Below are 21,988 nucleotides of genomic sequence, written 5' to 3' on the forward strand. Positions count from 1 at the left end.
TCAACCCTCATCTCATTGCTGTGCTTAACAAACACTGGGTGGAATGCAGATTGCCAAACTAATATTTACTTCTGTGCCAGAACTCTCCAAGAAAACATAAATAATATCAGGAACCTGAGTTAATAATGAAAAGTGATTCCTTGCTGACAGCCATGAAGTAGGTAAATATTTCTAGTCATCCCAGACTCATGATTTGTTGCATGATCTTGCACCATCAGAGACACAAATGCATACATTCACGATAGTTGTTCCTTGTTTTTTCTTTTCTTTTTTTTAAGGAAAAAGTTATATTAAATTGTTTTAACTCACTTCCCTTGATACAGATCTGCAGAAATTACACAAATACTGTACAATTCACATTAACCAGGTACTGTCTTCACATTAACCTGTATGATAAAATGTGGAATGATATGATGCTGAAACGTGCTAAATATTGTGCAGTTTAGCTGTAACTTCAAAGGGCCAAGAGGTATTTCTCAGTGTTACCTTTTAATTATGGAATACACAGACTGAGTTTCATTTCACACATCTGAGTTTCATTTGGATGCTTGTCATTTGACTAGACAATGATTCAGGATATTGCTAATGGTAAAAGAAATTCATGCTATGCTCTTTTGACATTAACTTGTTGAGACAACATGAACAAATCAAAGAGAATGCAGAGGATACAGACACAAGCAGACAAAGTAGTTGTCGTTTTGTTTGTATTTACAGACAAGACCATTAAAACTAAATCCACAAGAAGCACACAAATGAGTATACACAAAAGCCTCAATGCAAAGTTGGATCTGGAAACACTTTGCCCAAGCAACTGGGATTTTGCATCCCAGCATTTTCAAGACAAAGCTGTACCAAACATGACTGCAGAAACCAACAACAACCTGAGCTTGGAAAAGATCTCAGTTAACAATCCAGACTGATCATAAATAAAGGCCAAAGTAATCAAGCCAGACTCCAAAAGGCATACCAGAGAGAACATGAAAGCAGCCCACCTTGACTTTTGGTGAAAAATCAGGCTTGATACAGTCACAAGGCCTAAGATAAGGAAAGGCTCATCAATTTCTTGATGACGTACATGAGGGAAAATCAGAGCTTGACAGAGGGAAGGTAAGAAGGAGCAGAGAACCAGGAATAATAACTGTTGTAATGAGAAGTTCCACTGGAGGATAAATGTTATGACGAGAGCTGAAGTTGTTTTGTTTGCATGAGCGATCACATCTGTGAGACCTGCTCCGTTTGAAGGAGCCAAGGAAAGGACAATTGTTTATTGGACAAGTATGAAAGCTCCTGGGACAAAAGACAATCACAGAGAGGTTTCAGCCATCAGTCTCCAAAAGACTCCCTAAAAGAAACTTGGACCACATCCTGAAATAGGCTGGATAGAACAGAAGGGCCACTTCATGCCATTTTCAGCTTTTGATGTACTACGTTGTTGAGAAGACCAAAGTGGTTCCTCCCTTCTGTCCCAGACCTAGGTCATCACAGAAACATTAAACTAAGCAAAAGCATGCCCAGTGTTTGATAAGGAGATGATGGATGTCTGGCTCCAACCTGTGCTATTTTAACCAGTATGGCACTACATTGTTCATTGATATCTTAAAAGAATTTCATATGGTTAAGCAGTCATCACGATTGACCTGAGAGTCTTTGAAGAATCTGAAGGGAGGCATAACTATGACACCAACTGAAATCAGTTCACCACTGCAGGGAGTACATGTGACATAGCTCCATTTTATAAACCAGTTTATAAACATGTTGTATAATGAAGCAAGTTGATTAAAAGACTAGCATTTTCTGCTTGCATCAAATTCTTAATCAGTTTACATACATTAATTTATTTTCTGTGACTGTAACTGAATGAATCATGCAAGTAAAAACTACATATTTTATTTACTTTTAATAAAAGTCATGTAGCTTCTACCACAGTGGGGAATAAATTAAAACTAGATCCACCAAGAATTCTGCATTTAAATGTTTGGATTTCCTTTATGAAGCAAGTGTTCGTTTAAACACCACACATCACTTACTGGTGAACCTCAAATTTGTACTGAAAAACAAAGAAAAAATTCTAGAATACTAAAAAACTGAAAAAGAAAAAAAAAACTCTCTCAAACATTTTGACATCTGTTCTTATTCTCACCACACTTTAAAATGTACCAGTGATAAAACATCTAAAACAACATCCCACAGTAGTGGTTAACAGTGTCATTTAAATTCCATTCACTATTGCTGGGGACAGATATGGTGATGAGAATATACAATGTGTGGGTGTGAGAGCTGGAAAAGTTGCGCAACAGCAGCCAGCCTGTACTTGTCCCTTCACTGGTTCAGATAGAAACTGCTGAATTTCTGGCTGGAGAGGGCTTTAGCAAAACCTACACTGCACAGGAAATCAGCAGACACAGACAATGACACTGAGATTAGTAATCAGTGAACCCTCACCAACCATCTTGTAGTTTGTTTCAAGCCAAGGGAGAAAGATGTGATACACCCTTCCCAACTGCTGCAGAAGTATGACCATGTGCAGAGAAGTAAATTCACAGAGAATGAGGGGGGGTAGTGGAAGGAGAGAAAGCACTAGGTGAGCTGAGCTAAGGTACAGGTTCACACTGATGGGATCTAGAGTATTGAACTGTGACGTCATCTAATGTGAAACGGGAAATATTCCAACCCAGTTGCTCTGGAGAAAGAGGGGAACAGGGGGAAGGGGGGGGAGAATTGAATGGCAATTACTTCACCTGCTCACACAGACACGCCTTCTTTTCAGACCTCACCTTAGTAACACTGTCACACAGTCAAACGTCACACCTGACTTTGGACCTTACCACTTGAAACCAAGAAAAGACTATGACCTGTGGAGATTTTCTGATCTAAAACTAAAAAGCATAAACCTACTTCAGTAGGTTCAGTAAAAAGGTTTCTTAGTTTAAGGTAAGGAAATGCATTTTTTTTTTCAATGAAAAGTTCTTTCAGTATGTTCAGGAAGTGCTGTTTTATTTGTATCTTTGCATTAAAGTATAATGATGAATGTGACCTAAACGGTGCTGTAAAAAAGATTAGTTTATATTCATTAATGGGTTACTGTGGTGTCATTTCTGCATGATTCTGTGACAATATTGCTAAAATAAACCACATCAAGATACAATGCTGTGCAGTTAACAGATCAAAACTTTGAAAGATCAACAATAAGACAGCCACAATTCCTTTCCAAGGACACAAAATATGCGTTGATGTCACTTCCTGGGACAGAATATCTACAAGTATAACAAGATTCTTTCTCCGTTTTCCATGTTTGGTAGACGAACAAGCCCGGTCTTGTAACAAGAAACACTTCAAAAATCTGCTGGTTTCAGTCGTGTCCTATCTGACTGACAGTAAAAATGTGTGGGTGTGGAGTATGGAACCAGGACCCTGCATAGACAAAAATTTCAAGGTAAAAATCAAGCTAAAAAAAAGCTTATTTTGCAAAACTGACTTATTAGAGGCTACAGAAGAAGATACAATAGTAGAAACAATAGATTAATTTTTGTAGGTGCTGGGAGGTATCTTTGAAGTATTTGGCTAATTAAGGTCTTTGTTAATTTGGGCTTGGAAAATGAGCAATACCTTAAAGATTCCTCAAATTGGCCCACTACTTGCCCTCCCTTACTCTTACATGGTTGAAAAGGAATGCTGTTCTGTCCTTACTCCTTTATCTCCCACTGCTAGTGAAGTGCCGATAATAACTTTATAAGACAACAAAACGTTTTCTCCTGTTCCATACACATTTGCATGTTTTGAGCCAACAAAATCTAAATGTACATGGACTCGTCCATAACACAAAATTCAAGTCCATTGGACTATCCAGTAGATACCAAGTGCAAAGTGGTTTCCTGTTAATTTAGCAAATAATAAAGTGTCTCAATTGATTTAACTGCCTTCATGTCTTTGGAGCCAACATTTGAGCAGCTTTTATCATAGAAAGTCAAAAAGATCAAAACTCAATTTGGCAAAAAGCAGATACAACTTGAACGTGCTACTAAGTGTTTTGTACAGTGTGTAGTTACTAATGCAATGGTAACACTGTATGTAAATTAATAAAGTTCAATGACCTAATGGGGAGGACTCTAACCTTTCTTCATGTTACTATCATAATTTGTGTGGCCACAAAGCCAAAATTATGATCAGGCTCTGACACCATATACAGAATATAAGCCAGTCAAGTAAACATGTTGCAATCACAACAAATTCTCACTTTACAGTTGTGTCACATTACACACATTAGAACTAACTTTCTGCACTACAACTCATCATTTTCTTATTCTTGTATTAGATCTGGTGATAGGCAAATATTTGAATCAACACATACACTCTGATAAAACTGAAGGCTTAAATCTGATGTTGGAGAACAGTAAATACACATTTATGACCATAATTGGTTATGCTCAGCTTCAAGGAAAATACATTCAAGTTGACTGATGTTGCTTGGTTTACCCTGTAAATTTAAATTTCTACATTTTCTTTCAGAATAAAAGTTCTCCATGAAATTCAGACTCCGATGAAGACCCTCCATCTGATATATTCAACCTCTCAAAATAAACCATCTATATATTTTTTGTATTTGTCTAAATTCAACAGGATGCCACTAAGGACAACATTGCAAAACAAGCCTACATCAGGAAGATGGCTGAGGAATTCATCAAAGCGAAAGGTTCTCTCCGTCAACACGATTAGCTTGCCACTGGCAGACTTCCGCCACCTCGCTCACATTGGCTCTGACAACCACAAGGACAGCTTTGGGGATCTCTCCTTCCTGAAGCATGGCCACAGTCTTCTCCTGCAGAGCTCTCAGAGTGAGCAGAACCTCTTGCTGGCCTGCTCTCCCCCTCCAAAGCCACCTCGCCTTAACCTGGACGAAGCTGAATCAACCTGCACCAATAAAGACTCGCAATGCCAGCCCCAAGCTCAGAGGTGCAAGAAATGCAGCTCACTTCCCCTTTTGGACATGGAGGATGTGGAGGAAGAATCCTGTGAACTGAATCCAGAAGAGGCCTCTATCAGCCAAAGTGGAGACAGACGGAGCCTGAGCTCTGGGAAGAATTCAACCCAACCTGGCTCAGATGAATATCCACCAGAAGAGTCTGACACAACTTTCTCCTTCAACCTGGACCTGGGGCCCTCTATACTAGATGATGTACTACAGGTGATGGACAAACTCCATCAGTAGAGGAAAATCTGGACACCTAGAGGGACCATGTGACATGATGTGATAGATAAATGGAATACAGATGAATAGACCGTGGATGGCTTCTGGTCTGGAATTTTTGAGAACCTTGTTGGAAGAACAATATACACTGGATGTCCTCCATGGCCAAGACATTACTTGAACTTTCAGTTTGTTGTACAACAACTATTTGGCTTCTTCCCGGAAATTCAAGATTAAGCAATAGTGATTGCATGATTAAAAGATGTTTTAAATATTTCAAAAGGTGCCACTGACAAAATCCTTTTTGAGGTTTGAATTTGGATTTCAAGCCCTTCTAATGCAATTCACATGAACTATGCAAACTCTATGATGATTAAGGGTTTAAAAGAATGGTTTTCAAGTAGCTGACTAGACAATAACTTCAGAGTATATGCTAAAACCTGGTTAATAAGCAAGAGCTACAGCTGTGTATCTATCATTAAAGAGGCAAAACACTCCTCCTTCTTAAAGATTTTTATATCAGTATATGTTTGCTGCCATAGGCAGGACTTCTTTCAAGTTGCTCCTAAGTGACATAATTGATATGGTAGTTTTAAATGATTATATATCCATGTGGAAATCATGACACTTTCTTTTCATACTAAACCAGTTTATTCACATTAAATAATGAATACATCCTAACTGGATCTGTCAGATAATGCTAACATATGTGCCTAGCACAATGTCTGCAGAGATTTGCAGAAAAAAGTAAACTTCAACTATCAATTTTGACATTCTACCATAAATCACCAAACTAAACAGCACACAATCTGTTGTCAATATGACATCATAATTTGGGGATTTTTATGAGTAGACAAACATCCAAGTATGATGTACAAATCATACAAGACAAGTAACCTGGACCCAGTCAGTAAAGAATGTTCATCATAATTAGGACAGGCATCATGGTTTTCGCAGGTTTATATGACTCATGTTTTGTTGCCTCAAGCGGAGGTAAAAGTGAAGTAAGAATCTTAGAAATGGAAAACACCACCACATCAGTTCTTGAGTGGGACAGATAAATGTCCAAGTTGGAGTTATAAGAATTGCTACTACTCTATTTGCGAAAGCAGCTTCTCTTCCAATAGTGGAACAGCTCATGCAAACCACACCCCCTATGGTGCTTCAACCGCCTTATGCAATGACATAGTTGTCTTTCAGTAACTGAGCTACAGAACTTGATTCAGGTTACAGTTCCAGGCTTGGTTGCCTGGCTGCTATTTTTATAACCATGCACCTTCATTCCCATGATAGCAGTGTGTGAGAGTAAGTGGGGAAATGTGATACTTTCACATATGCTGGGGCATTGTGCTGGGTAGTAGAGCCAGTCATTAACAGCCTTCCTCATGATGAGAGTTTAAGCACTATCTGCTGAAAAAACAGGGCCCTATGCCATCACTGAGCCTCCGTTTGCTTTACTGCCACCAGGGCCATCAGGAATGAAGAAGGAGCTGCCTAGGTTGCACCACATTCTCATTCTTCTGTAGACACACGATACACACTTGTTTTTAAACTACGGTGGAAAAACTACTAATGCACCTCAAACAAGGTAAATAGGATGATAAAATACTCATCAAAAAGAATGAACAAATAACCTAAAATACCTAAGGAATTCCACACCAAATGCCTAATTTAATACCTTATTATTAATGTAATGGGTGGCCCAAGAACGAATATTAGTTGTTCTGGATTACTACAATTAGTGCTTATGTGACCTGTATGAACTGTGAAATCTAAATGTCTTGGCAGAAAAGAAGGCTTTAAAGATATGTCCTTCCTGCTAACAACTTCAAGTAAATAACAATTTGAGGATCTTTTTAGAAACAAGGGTCACAACCAAAGAAAGCAAGTTAAGAAGCAATAGGCATCAACACGTGAACATCCTTGGACTTAAACCTAAAGAGATCAACACAGATGTGACATTTTTTAATCACTTCAAGACAATATAAAAGACTAGAACTGATACTCAATAATAGGACAGTGTGATCTTTATTATCCATTTACGATACAGTATCACATCAGTGGATGCTGCATCAGTGGATCACATCAGTCAAACTAAATGTCATGACAGCTAGAACCTCACTTTCAACCAATTTTAAAAAGCTTGGACCCATAAGCCAGCTATACATATGAAAGCCAACTGACTAGGGCTCCAGACATCCTTTTTCCAAACGAATAATATGTAGCATGGCAAGTATATGGCCAGACATCTCAGTGTTCACACACCACATGCCATCCTTAGGCATGGACACAACACAACATGCATTTTTTTTTTTTTTTAAAGTGGACTAAAGTGAATATCAAGTGCCCAAACCTCACACGGCATATGTGAGAAGAGAAAGACATTAATTGGAAGACAAATTATCTTGGTGTTACACATTAAACCAGACATTTTAGATTGTGAGGTACCTCAACCACATCTGGTACCACTTTTCTTACAGAATTCCAGTACACTATCACCCTGAATACCAGAAACCTGACATCACACACTATCATGGAAAATATACATTTATTCTCCATAAAATTCACAAACATTTTCAAAATATTGTTTTGACAACTGAAACATTCCTTTCATAACAGTAATTGCAGCAGGCAGTGTAAAGCAATACTACTGAAAATACTGCTGCAATAATTTCACAATACCTTTTCTGTGTAAATGAAAGAAAAACCCTGTTATAAGTCTGATAGCCCTGTTCTTACTAAATGGTAAGAGTACATTTCTGATCTACTAACTTAATGAAACTGAGAATTAAGCAAAAATGTATTTTTATCATAATAATACTATTATCAGTATCCCAAAACAAAAGAACAGTGCATTAGGAGGCATTACAGGAAAATTCTCACTACAGAGCACAAGGCAACATTAACTGATGCTAATAACGCCCATTTTGCTACATAAAACCTTCCACAGTCTTCAGGCCTTTCCAAGAAGCCAAGATGCCTGATTCATTTTAGATGGCTGTCTAGGGAAGGTCGATCAAACTGTTCCTGCCAACACCATAACAGGACCCAAACCAGACACAGTGCGCATTTGTTTTGAGGGAAGAATGTACTTTTCAGTCAAGGCCTATAGATATAGCTGAAAAAGGAAATATCCGAAAATAGCAAATGCATCTGGTTCATGTTGTGTCTGGCAAGAGCTGTGATGCATTTGACAGGGAAGAAAAACAGTGAAGTTTCGATATTTTCCAATGTAGAACTACTTTTATACAGCACTGATACAGGCACAATTGTAACACTTTAGCACTCTTTATGAGTTAGGTGGCAATTTTGTGTCCTAGTCAGCATATTTTGAGACTGAGGTTATCCTTACCTATATGATAATATCGAGAAATGATTTGTGAGAAAAGGGTTTCTGAACAAGCCAGCCCTCATATAAAGCTATTTTAATTGATTCTGAATACATCACTGCAGATGTTAGGAGTGTCTGACAAGAGGGAGCTACTATAAATCAATGTGCCTGCATTGAGTATGAAGAAAAACAATGTATTTGGTTGCCAGTTCTAGTACAAATGAAACTTTCACAAACAACAGCAACTTTAAGTATTTAAAAAATAGGTTTTTTGCTTTCTTTTAGCTAAAACAGGTTACCGGGGCTGCCGTAAATAAATATGGTATGGCCAGAGCTGATCCTGAGCTGAACATTGGCATTTATCAAAATTTATCAAAGTGTTATATTTCACTCTCACTTTTGTCAATCACAACGTTACAGCACAAAGCCCTAGAAGAAGTGGCTGGCAAGCAATCAAGTCACAGACAGACCATGAGATGCACCATCCAGCTATGTCAGGGAGACAGACAGAGAGATGTACTGCAAGCTATCAATTTTACATTTACATTTTACACATTTGGCAGATGCCCTCATCCAGAGTGATTAATATCTGGAGGACCAGGGATTAGGAGGACTCCTATAGATATATACTTGCCTAGATGGGGACTGAATGCTGGTCACCTACAGAGAAGGCAGCGTTTTTGCCCTCTACACTATACATATTTAACAATTCATTGAGTATAGAGACCATAAAATATGATAAAACAAGACAAATCTAAGCAAAGTAATATCAACTATGGTAGACTTGCAGTACCTAAACTCAGTACCCAAATACACACACAGTACCTAAATATATACACTGCAGATCAAAATTAGAGAACACCACACAATTTCCTAAATGTCACTATGTAGTCCTATGTGAATTTATCCTAACAGGAGTAAAAGAGCAGTATTTTAAGCTTATTTCATGAGTTGTATATATTCTAAAGCACAGTATAAAAAACTTAAATGAGATAACTGAAAAAGAACACTGATCAAATTTAGAGAACACTTTCAGATACCTGAAAGTTATTGGTGTTAATCAGGCACCTGGTACTAATTTCCTTAATTATCTGACAAACCCTATTTAACTGGCAGCCTAACTTTCCAGTTTTCACTGACTTTGCAAGATGGTAAGCCATTCCAAAGTGACTGAAACCCTCCGGCAGCAGGTTGTCCAGATGAAGGCCAAAGGGGTGACACTATCAGGGTAAGGATCTCGTCATACAGTGTCTAGACTTTTAAGAGCATTTTGACTGAAAGCTCACTCTGCAGTGACCAAACCTCTCATTAGCAGAAAGAATCAAAAGGCTAGACTTACCTTTGCTGAGGAGTATGTGTGGACAGAGAAGTAGTCCAGAGTTTACTTTAGTGATGAATGCAAGTTTAATTTATTTGGGTATGATGGGGGAAACATTGTTTGTCCACAAACTGGGTAAAGACTGAACCCAAAATGTGTAAAGAAGTCAGTGAAAGGTGGAGGAGGAAGCGTCATGGTTTGAATGTTATCGGCAACAGAAGTTGGACCTCTCATACAGCTACATGGCAGAGTGAATGCAAGTGTGTATCAGAGCCTTCAACAACACGTGGTTCCTTCCTTGCATTCATCACTCAATCAGCTAGCAATTTTCATGCAGGACAATGCCCCCTGTCGCACAACAAAACAGGTAAAGCAGTTCCTTGAAATTGAAAACACAAACAATGAAATGGCCAGCCCAGAGTCCTCATCTAAACCCAACAGAAAACCTCTGGAAAATCCTTGGTGACAAAGTTATGGCCAATAAACCCACAATAGTCAACAAACTGTTGAAGAGACTGCAAGAAGAGTGGACCAAAATCACACCAGAGCAACGAGAGACTAGTGATGTCCTATGGCCACAGATGTACTGAAGTCATTCAAAGCGATGGCCTCTACACTTCCTACTGATTGGTGATTGGTGTAACCTTAAGAAAATTGTTGTAACCTTTCTGTGCTCCAGTCATTGCTGTTCTCTAATTTTGATCATTTGTGTTTTCTGCTAAATAAAAGGTTTTAATGTTGAAATATCTTGGTTATTTTGTAAAACACTGTTCTAGTGGCATGTTCTACCCCTAACAAAATCCTTCAAATATTGACCAATGAAGATTACAATATTTCTGAAAGAAATCAAGTGTTTATATATCTGTTCTCCAATTTTGATCTCCAGTGTATGTACATATACTTTATGATATTGTAAGCACACAATATGTGAATGTTCATTAAAATATTAATACATGATGTCCTTATTTCTATGTGCTGCATCCATTTACATGTATGTGTTTTAGATGGGGTAAAGGGGGAGGGAGACAATTTATAGTATGGTTCTTTGGACCAGATCAAGTTGTGCTTTATATAATGTAAAATTATAATACTGGTTCTGATAGGTGGTTTGAGAGATATCCAGGTTAAGTCAAACTGAACAGTTTTGTTTTTGAAGGATGCAATTACTTTTTCCATTGATATTGATCCAATAGTGTGGGGGTTTGTTTTTTTGTTTTTGTTTTTTTTAATAAACAATATGTAATGCTGATGAGTTTTTTTTGATAATCATCCTCAACTGGAATTCTTAGCGATGGTTAGTGCTCCATTTTCATTAGCTGAATTGATAATTGATGTATCTCCAAGCAAACAGAGTTGATAGAGATAAGGGGGGTGTTTGGCCAGGATTGTAGGTGGTCTTTTCTTTTGCTCTTTTCTTGCCAGAAATGTTTGATTGGTGCAGTGCCAAATAGCATAGATGTAACTACCGGCAGTGCTTTTGTGCATTATGTATAGATGTCCAAGATGGTGAACACAAATTTATAAATATTATGCCTTGTGTAATGTGTTCTGAGGATCATTTTGTATTGTATAATTTGTAGGTTAGTACTAGTGATCATGGGGAAATGGTTCATATGTATTTGAGTCCAGAAATCAGCATTGGGAGTAGCTGTTAGGTACTCCTACTGTTGTACAGTTGGTAAGGTTATAGCTTTCAGAAATAGGTTATATAGGTTTGATTTTGACATTATTCTATATATTCAGATAAGAGTTTCTTTGTAGGGAAATGTTGATAATTTGTCACTCATAGATGCAAGTCCAATATTTTCTTGTAAACTGAGTTTTGAGCATACAACAGATCTTAGTTGATTGTGAGAAAACTGGGGTGAAAAAAAACTGTCAGTAGTTTCCAATTCCATTCACTAACTATGTCTCCCTCATCACACAACACCACCAAGCCAGGAGGGTAAAGCCTAGCACATACTTACTCCCCCAATGCACGTTTTCAGTCATTGCATCTGTTCTAAATGCTGTCAGTGCGGAAGGAGGGGGCCCATCCAACCCACCCAGAGAGCAAGGTAAATTATGTTCTCCTGCATTCTAGGCCAGGGAAAGTTCTGGCTTCACCAGGGATTGAACCAGCAACCACCCAATGATATAGTTGGTAGCATTTTAAAAATATTTGCTCCCAATACTGTATTTCTGAGAGAGCTGTGTAAAGTGTTATTGTGGAATGTGCGCTTAGGATGTGTGATGGGGTTTTTTTGGTCCAAGAAGAACAATGTGTTTTTAAAAGGGTTGTTCCAGATGCAGGTATATTTAATTGGTGAGAGTAGGGAGTTTATAATCGTGGCATTTCTGCCAAGCTGTCAGAGTTGTTGTAATTTTTAGATTTGAGACAGGCATTTTTTTTAGTATTTGATAAATATTAAGTCTGATATCCTAATATCTTTGCACAGTGCTTGTTAATCTATCCAGGAATTGTCTGCCTGGTTGGGTTTCATCTATCCTAATATGTATTGTAATTGGAAAAGTCATGTTAAAGATTTTGAGCTTCTAATCTGTAATGTGGTCAGATTGATTCTGGGTGTGTTATTTTTCCAGTAGTATTTAGTGACAGTAAAACCTAAAGATTTAAACCAGGTTTTAGGAGGTTGTAGAGATGATAAAGAAGTTTTATTTTTGGTAGTTCTGTAGGTATTTGATCAATGAGAGAGAGAGGGGAGATTTATCCAACATTAGAAATCAGAACGTATTGTTTTTAATACTGTGTTGAAATTGAAACTGAGTTGAATTGAATTCTGGAAGCTGGGGGAAAATTTTGATGCCCAGGAATGTGATATAATTGGGGTTTAGGGGAACATATCATGTTTGGCATGTTTTGTCTTGTGTGTTCAAACCTACTGGAAGGTTAGTGGATTTTGACCAGTTGATAGAGTAATCTGAGATTCTGGAATAGTTTTGGATGGTTTGAATAAGTTCTGTTATTGAGATCGATGGATTTTGTAAATTAAAAAAAAATAATAATAAAAAAAATTAAGTAGGATGTTACCTGTCTATAAACATATTTTGTGCTGTGAGTTTAGTGTCTGTATTCCTTTTTATATTTAAATATCCTGCCATACTGCTGCAGCAAGTTGATTTTCAATGAAAATGGCAAAAAGATAGCACACCCCTATCTAGTAACATACGGTCTGATTAGGATGTATTAGATACAGTATTACTGGTTTCTACACAACTGGCTAAGGTCTTATCATGTTTGTCAGTATTGATGAGTGAGTAGCTGGAGAGTAATGTTGGGACTTTATTGGGTTTGAGGTGATTCATATCTGTAGGTAATCCCTTATTTTGTTTGATTTCATCTGTTAATCTGATGAAGAGCAGTGCCATATTTGTGTTTCTGGTGATCGTTTTGGTTTTGTTAAGATTTTTTTTTTTTAATCTATTTTAAGGTCTGATGTATACAGCTTCTAGACTTTTATAAAGGCATTCGTTATTTTTTCTAGAGTCTGATTGGTCTTTGCTGCTGACTCCTTGATTACAGGAATTGCTTTTTTCTTTATTTTGTAGGTACCATACCAACCAGCAGATGGCAGCACCACCAGCAATGCACAGAGCAAGCTTGCGTTGGTAGAAGAAAGAGGGTGTGTTCATTACTGCACAGAACTCAGGTGTAAATACCTTGATCAAAACTTCAATCTCTCTGGTTTTCCCCTTCACCAAGGTTGGACCTCAAAGAGAGGCTTCATCATCATTTAGCACCATGTGAACATATGGACAGTTAACAGCAAAATGTTGAAAGGCATAGGTTAATATCAAAACACCATAAAAAAAATCACTTTGAAAGCCTTACCAATTTTGGCTTTCTTGCTAGCCCATACACTGTAGTTCACATTTTTACAAGGTGGTGAGCTCCACAAAAGGGAATAAAAACAAGTATTCATCATAGTTTATAAAAGGTGTAGCACAACTCTGGAACACAATAAATTAACACAGTTTTAAGGCTGAAATGTCCAGTCTAAGACATAAGTCCTGGATCAGTGGAGCCCTATTGTTGATGTTGACTGCACTGTTGGGAAGTAGATTCCTTTTAAGAAAAAGAAAAGTTCTCAAACCTTGGGCTAGGCTCCAGGCAAAGAAGATGATTCATGATGTATAATGGAAAAACATCTATGTCTACACCATTACTCCTTTGCAATTACAGTTGGCGTGAGGAAACAAAGGAGCACAGGCATTGTGGGAAACACTGCAGCTCCGGCAGACCTCCAAGACTGTCAAGGATGATCTTGGCCCATATGCTGGACTGCATTAATAATGTTCACCTCTTGAGAAAGTGCTCTGCTCCACCCCACTGCCACCCCATTCTCTAGCTTGGGCCCAAGTGTGAAATTTGTATTACAATAATGTTTTCCTTTGCTAGCCTCACAGAACCATGTGATTGATGAAACAATCTGCATTCAGTATGGAATAGGGAAAACACTTGCCACAAAAACATTAATGAACATTATTCTAGCAAAACCCAGTGCTTCAAACCTGACCTTTTTATGCTTTACATCTCTCTCTCTCTCTCTAAAAGAAAAGCTTAACTCATAGCTTTACAGCAATGGGAAATGAGCACCAGATCAGCAGTTGATGAAACTAAATTGGATTTTACTCCTAAATTAATTTTTATAATAGACAATACCACAAATCAGCTTCACAGGACTGTGATCAAGCTGAAGGTAAAGAAAAACTCCTAAAAAATAAGAAAACAAACTTGAGGAGCCAGACTCATAAGGGGAACCTGATAGGTAATATCAGATAACAGAATTTTCATATGAAATTTACAAAAGTAGGATTAAAAAGGCACTCAAATCATACAAAGGAAGTATCCATGAGATAAGCCAGTGATATAAACAAAGTCAAAATTACAGCAGCCCACTGTATATAGGTTGAAAGAATACAGGATGTTAGATAAGAGCATGGTCAAGCAGGATCTTCAATATAAGTGAGAAATTTTCCATGTCCTTTACTGTAAAAGAAAACCTTGAGTTATTGTATTACATCACTTCATTTCATATCTTCAATAATGTGTAGGAGCTCCAGTACATGTAATGGAAACCTTTCTCTTTCAATAGATATGACAACTGTATAATGCTCTTTCCCTGAAGCTTTCACACTGGCCTGTAGTGACTATTTTCAGCTGAGTGATTAGTCTGCCTGACTAAACTACTGGGTCTGTTCTCATGGTCTAGTTGTAGATGTGCTATTTAAAGTAGTGGAGGCTAGTACATGATTGAGAAGAAAAGGCTGTTGTTTTCTTGACCTAAGGTGAACATAAATAACTTTGCCTAATCAGACTAGTGCAGTGACTTAGCACATTATGTAATGACAGCTATTTGCCCATTTTGACTCCCGTTTACTAGACCAACATTCCAGACCCACTGAGCAGACAACACACAAATCATAGCGTGCGACACAGGCGATAGCAAGAGTCTAGGGTGTATGTGAAGGGACACGGAGAGAGGAGTTTTTAGGGTTAATTCTCCATGCTGGGGGTGGGGGGTAGGGAGGGTGTCCTCTCGTGCCAGTCGTCCATTACACACGCTGCTAGTGTTCCCCCTCTCACTTCCCGCCGCGCCTGCTGGGTCAGCTCTTAATGAGGGACGGGCTGGGGGTCCATGAAGGCTGCTAAACGTGCACGCACAGTACCTTCCAAACCAAACAAACCCAAGCCCCCTTTCCCTAAACACATTGTTCAGGAGTCCCATAATGAGCACGCAAGCATGGCAGAAATATTTGCCTACTGATATGAAAATAAAATGTCTAATGTTTACATATTTGTATTTGTGGGGCATGGTGCTCAGAGCATGTTATTTGGATATTTGGACTTGAAGCCAAATGTGCAGAATATTCATTGTTGTTTAGGAATGTTAAGACCCCATTTTGATTTGCATTGTGATGAAAGAGATGATTTAGAGAGAACATGTAAGGTAGAAGCAATGATTCTGTAGTAGGCAGGAAGCATATACAAAGTTGCTTATATTTACAGTACCTGCAAAGGAGTGAACTTTCCAGCTGTGTTGTGATTGGCCATTGTTGGAGCAGCAGCTTCAGGTTGTCCCTCCAACCATACAATTTTTAAAGGGTTTCCTGTCAAGCCACACTCATTTTTACATGCCAGTTCCTGAAAAAGAATACCAAATACATCAGATCATATACAGGTCTACTGTGAGTCTCTAACAGCTTCCCCCAAATAAGTTTTAAATAAACCAGATTTTAGAAAAAAGAAAAGCAAACATTCTTGAGCCATTGTTATATACCATTCTCATGAACATAACCTTCAGAGCGAGCAGCCATTAATATTTAAGGCACCTGCATGATACCTTTTTGAATGCATTCACTTTCCCCATGTTCTTTCCTAAGAAGACAAGTCAATTGAAACCTTCCTAATCGTAGTATAATGTACAGGCCCATCTTACACCCCAGGATATAAAGACTACTTCTTAAAACTGAAGAAATGTGGAAAATTAGGTTAAAAAAATGAAAATAAAAACTTCTAATAAACTGTATTGTCATCAGTCATTACTATCAAAGTCACAACTCTGACTGATTCATTATATGCAGTGTGGCACAGGGTAAGCGTGCTGAACCTGAACCATTGAGAGCCAGACATGGACAGAGGCTATTTTTAAGGCATGGTGGCCAGGTTCTCTGGGGAGGTAACCACACAAATTGGCTGAGCCAGCAGCATGCAAAGACGCACACAAATCATGGCAAGTAAAGCTCTGGCCTCCATTTAACATGCTAGCCTTTTCCTTCGAAGTACCCAACGATCCCATAAACCATGCACGCAAACTATAGCTCTACAACTACAAATAATAATAATAATAAATAAATAATACTTTTTGTGTATATAAGAATTACATTACAGCACACAAAGACAAAGGAACATTAAGGAAAATCAATGAAGGAACACTAAAAATGAAAAAAAAAGAAAAAGAAAAGACAATAGCACAACAAATACAAAAAACCTAGATGATACAGCACCAAAAAACAAAAAGTACAACAGAAACTATAATGAACAGGGCATAGTTACACATTACGAACCAGAAATAGCTTTGAAAGAAATGTTATCAACTCACTATTGAAAGAAAGATTCAAGGGCCAATTAGGTAGGGGCTGGACCATGTAAATAATGCTTTCAGTTCCACCCATGTGCTTAGAATATTTTAGTGGAAACCCAGGCTCACACATTGAATATTAATAATGTTAGATGGGACTAGTTCACATCAAATCATTCAATGGAAAAGTTTTTAAAAGATGTAATTATTGTAAAGCATTGCATGACAATATGTGATGCTTTTCTGTGCTTTCTTAGGGTGTTTTGACACATTCACTTTTTAGTCCATTTAAATAGGACTGTGGTTCATTTTCACCCTTGGTGTGATTCTTTTGGGCAGGTGTCAATACAGTACTCAGATGCGCACTCAGATGCAGCCCCAAATAACTACACCAAGACCCCCGAGAGGAGTTGGTCTCAGTCTGGTCCCAAACGAACTCTGGAGTGGTTCATTTGTGGTGAGAACGTGATCTAAATTCGATCTGACACAACTATCTGGTGTACGCCACAAGTTTGAGCTAAACAACTTCCATAGCCAGGTGTTCTTTGCATTATGGGATGCAGAATAGCACGTAAACGGAGTACTGGCAAAACTTTAACACCATTTAAACTACACAAAAATATGCACTAGTCCAGTACACATGACCTTCTTCCTGTATTTACTTTCTTACTCCTGCCCCAGAAAAGGTACAACCAATCTGCTGAGAGAATGTTCTTACATGGTTTGTTGTGATGCATTTTGGTTCACTTGGATTTTTACCTGTGTGAAAATGAACCATACCAAGGACAAAATGCTCCAAGTTCACAAACTCGTTAACTTGTGCTTCTATATTTTCACTTAGTTAATATTTAATGCCAAAGTGAGTCAAATGTCTAGCTACATTATCACCAAGCTGTGGTGCTACATTTGCCATTGGTAAAATGGTAAATGAAAGTGAAGTGATGAACTATTGAACAACATTACAAAGTTTTAAACATACTGCAGAGGGAAATAACAGTGTCACTACTGACACTGGAAGCACAATGTATTTGTTGACCAAATTGTTCTTGGCCATAAACAAACATTCCTGGAGTTCATAGTAACTCTGAGAAAACTCACCGCTGCTCTCACTGTTGCAAACTCTACCACCGCACTGCCTTTCTTCTTACTCGAGACTACAACATTCAAGATGTCTCCATACTACAAAACAGAAAAAAAGATATAAATCCAAAGCGTCTTATGTCAACTTGACAACCTAAAACATCAGTAATAGCATAATTTAACGAATTTCAAACAACTTTTATTTATGCCAACTAAATAATGGATATTTATCAGTTAAAGTGGAGAATATGATGTTTTTCCTCCATCAAGCCTTCTTTAAGTTCAGGCAAGTTACATATTTTCAGGGAACATAATTACTGTGGCATTCTTTATTTGTGTTTAGACCACAATAAAATAGTGAACTGTGAACGGTTTGCAAGGAAATAGTTTGCAAGAAATGGTTTAGCATACTTGAACAAAAGTCAGAATGTTTTTAGGGTAGGAGGACTGAAAATACTGTGGCTCAGGGCCATAGGGCTGCCTGTAAGATTAAGACTATGGAGTAATGGGAGATTTGGCTATGCTCCCTCAATAACCTCTGAGCCCCAGGGAGAAGGTGTAGAGGATTGGTTTGGACAGTCTCTGCTTTGTTTGCAGCCCTTGTTCACTTGTGACATTCATGACATTTAAAAAGTCTTTGCTAAGAACAGCTGAGGTAGAGACTAACATGGCTATCTTGGCCAAACAGCACAGCAATGACATGTCATCTGTCATAGAGAAGAGCTCATCAAGTTATTACCCACACACTGGACGTCAACCATGGATTACTTGTTTCTGAGAATCTGAAGTACATGGAAATGTTCGTTTGCTCGGAAAAATTAAAGGCAAGAACACAATTGGACATAGAGAACTAGAACCTTGCCAACAATGACAAAACAGAGGGTTCCCAGTGGACCCCTATTTCATATATCCAAACATTTCCAAAGCAGTCTTTAGGGAGAGAGCTGGGAAAGGGAGTGAGGGTGATCACAGTTCAATTCATAGGTCCAAAACACACATAGGCCCTTTCCAAACAGAGCCTGCAGTCTGTTCCCAATGTTACTCTCATCCTCTCAAGGCTCATTTGTTCATTGCCCTTCACCTTCATAGTTAACGTCCCACAGTCTTCGGAACCAACCTTCCGTCACACCTTTCAACGGGAGCCTGAATCCAGCACTGGGTGGGATGTCAGTGGAACATGCTGCAGTCCTGGCCCAAGTGCTAACAAACCCATTCCCTTGCCAGAAGGCGTCAAAGCTGATTAGGAGCCGCTAAGGTGGTGTGCACGTTGCCCACTTGCATGAGAAGAGCACATTTTCCAGAAACTCCTCTGGCAGCGCAAAACATGCTGGCGAAGGCAGCTAGTGAGGGTGGCGTGCAGCACTTTAAGAGGGCACTGCACTGCCCTCGGCATTCTCTGCTGCTACAAAACTTAATGGTGTTCTCGCAAGAAGGGGGGACCAAATAAAAGTGCCTAAATAGCTGATGTCATCTAGGCCTGGAACCTGGGGCGCTGGACACCGGACCGAGCTCATTAGGAGAAACAGCTCATTCACACACGTCACTTTCTCACACTCCTTAAAACACATCGCTCAAGTCGAACCTTGTCACGGACATTTAGGTAACACACAATACTGAACACTACATGGCAGTATCTTGGAATACTGTCAGTTTTGAGGGTTTTTGGCTCAAGTTTGTTGGACCTGGAGATTCAAGTGTCACCTTCTGAAGAAGGCGCTGAAGGAATTCCCGAGAATAGCCGCCATTGTTGTCGTCTTCTTTTTTACACTTCCACTTCAGCTGGACAAAAGAAAAAACACAGTATACAAATTGAGCAAATCAGCATGATATTAAAAGGAGTCCAACCAAAACAGAGTTGACTTGATTTAGACTTGATTTCAATTCCTTGACAAATCAGGTCAGCAAAAATAAGTACTTATTTCTAATGGCTGTGGGTCAGGGAGTTAATATGGTTGAGCATCTGCTGCCACAGAGCCACAGGGGTCTGTTTCTGAAGATCTCTATGGATAAATGTGCAATATCACACCAAAGTTAGAGGGCCAAGCTCTGTGGTACAGGGCCTCTTTATAAGACTGAAGCTCATCAGGCACTAACCCTCCCCAACAGACCCTAACCCTGGAGCCTCCGAGTGTGCAATGAAGAGAAGGGCAGGGAGAGATAAATCTGTTAAAGTCACATAGGAGCCTGGGGTGCTCGAGGAGTTGGCTCACCTGCTGACCACCAGGCACGTTAATGAAGCAGCAGCAATAGCTGGACAGATTTACAGATGCATGTTAAAACATTGCCAGTGAGACCTTTAGAGAAGCAGCCTCAGAGGAAGTGTGGACAGCAGTAAAAGAGGTCTTTTATAGAGTTGCCACTGTGGCAAATTATATAAATGTGGATTGGCCAGTCATTGCGGCGACTCATTCATGCACAATCAACTTTCAGCTTCAAGGTTTCAACACTGCCACTTAATCGTTGGCCTGTCAAATGAAATGAGCCATGTTCTTCACACTATTAAGACTTCTATTACATGCTGCCTATGCCATCTATAAATACTCTTAATGAATTCCAAAGCTGCTAATCCTTGTGGACACGACTGCTTTCAATTCACAAAGAAAAAGTGTTTCTATCACTGTTAAACTGTTCCGATTACAAGTTTGCCCTACGTGCATAATCTTATGCTGAGGCTGGTGCACTAAATGTGGGAAAGATTAAACAGCCTGTACTCAGGCTGAAGCTTCTGATCTGAGGATCCTGTAGAGCATTTCTGGAAGTCATGTCCTGGGATTCTCTGGCACCTTCCTCCTACATTTAAAGTCAGTAAGGCTGCAAATAAGAGTAATAATTTTTCCCCTCCAGAACAACAGCAAATGCTCTCTCTCAGGAAAAATAATAAGGCCTCACACAAGTTGCTTGTGCTAGGGGTTTTGTAGCAAATTTTTCTCCTTGCGAATGATGATTTTCATCAGAACTGCCCAAGGCTCAGCAGAAAGGACCTGGCCATTAAGGGACTTCAGTAACTTTAATTAATACTGGAGCAACTAGGAAAATAAAACTAAACACTGTCTCCATGTAAGAGAAAAATAAATGCTGATACTCAAGGGATTTACCTTTTTATTAATTGTCTAGTCTTGCAAAAATACCAAAGTGATTTGTTTCAAGAAAGGATAGCACATCTGAGTTACCTGTTACAGAAAAACAAGTATTTTGGAAAATGTAAAAAAATAAATGTCTACAACAAGAGGTAAAGAGGTAAAACTGCCCTTCTTCAGCTTTCAGGCAAATATGCTCCTAGGAAAATAACTAAGAATAATACTCACCAGGAGCTGCAAGTAATTAAACAACATATGACCCTTAGTTCATTCAAAATCTGACTCTGGTGTTTATATTCATTAAACAAGCAAACTAACGTCACTAAGTCCTTAGGGGATAGAGTTCGGAGGAGCAAGGAATGTAGTAATGCGATTAAACAGAAAGACATTAGCTAACGTCGCTCTGCGTCCCTTAATAAAAGAAACTGAGTGGTTTCCAAAGGAAACAGAATAGTCTTCGTAGTCATGGCTCTCCAGTCGACTGGCTTGGAATGAATTGACACAAAGTGAAACTCAATTTGAAGAGAATTTGGGGGGAAACGGGGGTTCAGGGACATAGTCTGTCCAAAAGAATTTGGTTTCCATAATAAACGCTTTACACATGGAATATTTATACATTATTCAGTTTAATTACAAGACCCCACATAAATAACCCGCCTCAGCAGTAACGTATCTGCATTTCAATCTCATTTATATTCATCCTCTACTATTTCATCCTTTGCTATCCACTATTTCAATAATTTAATATACAACTTTGCATGTGAAACTGAAAGAACACTAGCCAAAATAATTTATCTAGCACTCCTTCATTAAACTAATGCAATTTAATCTTTACTGTACAATAAGTCTTTATTGTACAACTTCTTGGAAGTTTCCAAAACAAAAGAAACCTACTATTAAGCTATAATTATACCA

General features: G+C 38.6%; 2 protein-coding genes across 2 annotated transcripts in view; one reads left to right on the forward strand and one right to left on the reverse strand.

Annotated features, from left to right (window-relative positions):
- The window catches only part of dnajc17 (DnaJ (Hsp40) homolog, subfamily C, member 17), a 36,015-nt gene that overhangs the window by 5,526 nt on the left and 8,501 nt on the right, over window positions 1-21,988 (reverse strand). Inside the window, exons 8-10 of the mRNA XM_027000286.2 lie at window positions 19,698-19,775; window positions 18,015-18,095; window positions 15,848-15,979 (exon numbers count right to left, since the gene is read on the reverse strand). Coding sequence (XP_026856087.2) covers window positions 15,848-15,979; window positions 18,015-18,095; window positions 19,698-19,775 — 291 coding nt within the window. The remainder of the gene's footprint in view (window positions 1-15,847; window positions 15,980-18,014; window positions 18,096-19,697; window positions 19,776-21,988) is intronic.
- LOC113571388 (cdc42 effector protein 3) lies at window positions 4,619-5,206 on the forward strand. Its single transcript, XM_027000287.2, has one exon. The coding sequence runs from the start codon at window positions 4,619-4,621 to the stop codon at window positions 5,204-5,206; it is 588 nt and encodes a 195-aa protein (XP_026856088.1).

Source organism: Electrophorus electricus, chromosome 13, assembly GCF_013358815.1.
Source record: "Electrophorus electricus isolate fEleEle1 chromosome 13, fEleEle1.pri, whole genome shotgun sequence".
In the NCBI taxonomy this organism is placed as follows: Eukaryota; Metazoa; Chordata; class Actinopteri; order Gymnotiformes; family Gymnotidae; genus Electrophorus; species Electrophorus electricus.

Excerpts from the sequence above, each read along its gene's own strand:
- LOC113571388 (XM_027000287.2), top strand. The coding sequence starts at position 4,619 with ATGCCACTAAGGACAACATTGCAAAACAAGCCTACATCAGGAAGATGG.